Here is a 3187-nt window from a genome sequence, read left to right as displayed (position 1 = left end):
CAAATTCCACTCATGCCGACTTTGCGTTTTATCCTATCGGGATCGATAAAATAAGTACCAGTCATATACTGAGATCGATTTAATCGACTAACCCCTGCCCTCAGAAACTTCTGGCCCTGTGCCAAAATTTGAAACCATTATTACTATGCCTTTTGCAAGCATTTTATAATATTCCAGTTGTATTGCTGTAATAGTAGAAGGCTCATAGCTCAGTGGTTTGAGCGTCGGGCTCATTATCATGAGGTAGTGAGTTCAGTTCCCGGATCGGGCTGTGTGTTGTCTTCTTGAGCGAGACATTTTATTTCACGTTGCTCCAGTTCACTCAGATATAGAAATGAGCTGCGATGTCACTGGTGCCAAACTGTATCGGCCTTTGCCTTTCCCTTGTTTAACATCGGTGGTGTAGAGAAGGGAGGCGGGTACACATGGCAACTGTTGGTCTTCCATAAATAACCTTGTCCGGACTTGTGCCTCGGAGGTTAATTTTCTAGGTGCAATCCCATGGTCATTCATGACCGAAGGAGGTCTTTACCCTGGTATCTTTTGGTAGTAGTCGTGGAGTATTGTTCACTCCCGTGTCAGCCTTGATCTAACAAACCATAGATCGTAACCATCGATCGTCATTTTTCATATACAGTGTGTATGTCTAACTAGTCCTACTTCACCCAATGTGCCCTTCAGAAGATTGGGCATGATTTCAGGGAAGTTTGGCTGCTATTTTTCGACGGTCGAGCGATTATATTTTGGAAGTCATTGACATTTTCGCTAGTGTCACTGAAATTGTTGTTGTTGTTGTTGTTGTTGTCTACGTCCCTATCGGAAACAAACGGCCGGATTTCTTTACGCGTCTGGAAGCCTTTCTAGGCACGTCTCGCCCTTCATTGTTAGTGGGAGACTGGAACGGAATCTTGGACCAATGCTAGGATTGTGTTGGAGTAGCTGATAAGAGCGGGGGCGTAAAAGCCTCTAGCATTTGATCAGCCAGTTCTAACTGTCTGACAGGTACCGATGAGATTTCCCTAATGCTTCAGTGTATACCAACCGCTTAGAGTCATCTAGATCAGTGCTACTCAAAGTGGTGGTCTGCGGACCGGTGCCGGTCCGCGAGCCATCAGCTGCCGGTACGCAGTGAGTTTCTAGAAAAGAAAGAAACAATAGCATGATTTCAGTAATTTCGGCTTATGCACTGCAGGAAACAACTTATCAGCTGGCCGGTGGAGCATGGTACTCACCGACCGTGGTAAAGATTATGTAAGTAAATGTAGCATATTTGTGATGCGACAATATATTTTCTATTTACCATAGCATACTGATGTAGTATTAAGATTATATTAGTTTCTTGCGCTTGTAAAAAGGAAATTGTTTCTAGCGATGTGGAGAAATCAAAAGGGAGTGGATTTGAGGTAGTGGAGCTCTGGTGAGTGGCGATATCTGGTAACCTTGTAAATAGGCTGGTCACCTGCAGTTACCATGTAGAAGTTGAACAGAGAACATCATACGGATATCTGCGCGTTTGTCATTTGGGGCCCTGTCATAACCTACTGATCTGTGAATGTAAGTACGAATAATCTTAACTTTCCCCTTTTTATCCTGTTTGTAATATTATAATAATAAATTTTAACTAAAATCATGAGAACAAAAAAAAAATCTTAATTAACTAAATTCCTTACCTACCGGTTCTGTTTTCTCAAGTTGCTGAAAAAAAGTTAATCAGGGCAAGTGTATTGTTATTGTGGTCCTTTAATAATACGCAAATGGCTTCTTTATTATTATTACATTAAAGAAATATCAAACATTAATTTTTAAATACAATTTAAGAACAACGCGTTCACCAAATTCCAGAGATTATACCAGAATAATAATTTTCTTTTTAACACACAAAAAAAATGAAGAAAAAATTTCAATTATAATTGTTACGCATGGAAAATGTTTTCTTCCGTTAAAAAGAATTAAAGAAAAAAACTAATTACCTTCACGAAATAAAATAAAGTAATAGAAACACTCGAATATTTGCGACAATATTAATTACTTTTATCCTTAATTTACAGATGGTGAAGCGAGGCCCTATGGACATATTTATCAAGCCGAGACATCCGGTTGCTGAACGCGATATTGAATCAGAAGACGGCGATGTAAATGAAACCGAAGTATTGCCGACAAAAAGAATTCGTACTAGCTTCACTCGGAAATATGACTCCTCATACATTCAATTCCCTTTTGTAGCCACGAATGATGGGGGAGCGCAAAAACCGCAGTTTGTTATTTGTGGAGATGTGTTGGCTAAAGACTCAATGAAGCCATCAAATCTCAAGAGACATTTAAATACAAAACATAAAGAAATGAGTTCAAAGCCAAAAGAGTTCTTTGAAGGAAAGCATGTTGATTTAAAAGGCAGTCAGAAACAGATTTTTGAAGTATCACACATAAATAATTGTGCTTTGCGAGCTTCTTATAAAAAGCCATACACAATCGGTGAGATGCTAGTGATAGGCTGTATTCAAGATGTCTGCATGGAAATGCTAGGCGAGCCGGCGCCAAAGAAAGTGGATCAGGTGCCACTTTCAAACGACACTATAGCTCGGTGAATTCATGATATGGCTCACGATATGGAAGATCAGCTTATATGACAGATTAAATTAGCGAAGTACTTTTCTTTGCAGCTTGATGAATGTACAGCCTTTGCTAATCAGGCAGTTTTGATGGTGCATGTGCGCTTTGAGCATGAAGGTGATTTGAGGGAAGAGTTTTTTTTCTCTGCTTCACTACCAATAAAAACAAGACAGACAAACATTGGGGCTCTGGGATATGTAACACACTGCCTAAATACCAATCTTGAGAAATTAGGCTTCTCAAAACCAGAAAGGAGAAAGCTAATTCGAAGACTACAGATCCAATCCATCACTGGAACTGTAAAAATCTGTAAAAACATTTTCCCAGGAGCCTTGAATCTAGGTTAGAAACCGGCTCTTTCTCTATTAGCAAGAAACCTTGAAATAAAACTGAACAATAACATACATACATACATACATACATCCATCCATACATACATGCATGCATGCATGCATATGAGAAACTGTGTACGGTTGTGGAAATCAGCTGCTCAGCGGATATTAACATAAAGTTAAACATCATTGAAAAAGAAAATACCTACGCTGAGAAATCTACAGTTACTCTATCCAGGTTACAA

General features: G+C 39.3%; 1 protein-coding gene across 1 annotated transcript; it reads left to right on the top strand.

The window, feature by feature from the left end:
* Nucleotides 1-1221: 1221 nt before the first annotated feature.
* LOC149133780 (SCAN domain-containing protein 3-like) lies at nt 1222-2585 on the top strand. Its single transcript, XM_089358255.1, has 2 exons — nt 1222-1251; nt 2049-2585. The coding sequence occupies exons 1-2, from the start codon at nt 1222-1224 to the stop codon at nt 2583-2585; spliced, it is 567 nt and encodes a 188-aa protein (XP_089214381.1).
* Nucleotides 2586-3187: the final 602 nt, after the last annotated feature.

This window comes from Octopus bimaculoides, chromosome 10 (assembly GCF_046866305.1).
Source record: "Octopus bimaculoides isolate indiv1 chromosome 10, ASM4686630v1, whole genome shotgun sequence".
NCBI classification, from domain to species: domain Eukaryota; kingdom Metazoa; phylum Mollusca; class Cephalopoda; order Octopoda; family Octopodidae; genus Octopus; species Octopus bimaculoides.
Note: the sequence above shows the minus strand (reverse complement) of the source record. Positions and strands in the feature narration are given on the sequence as shown.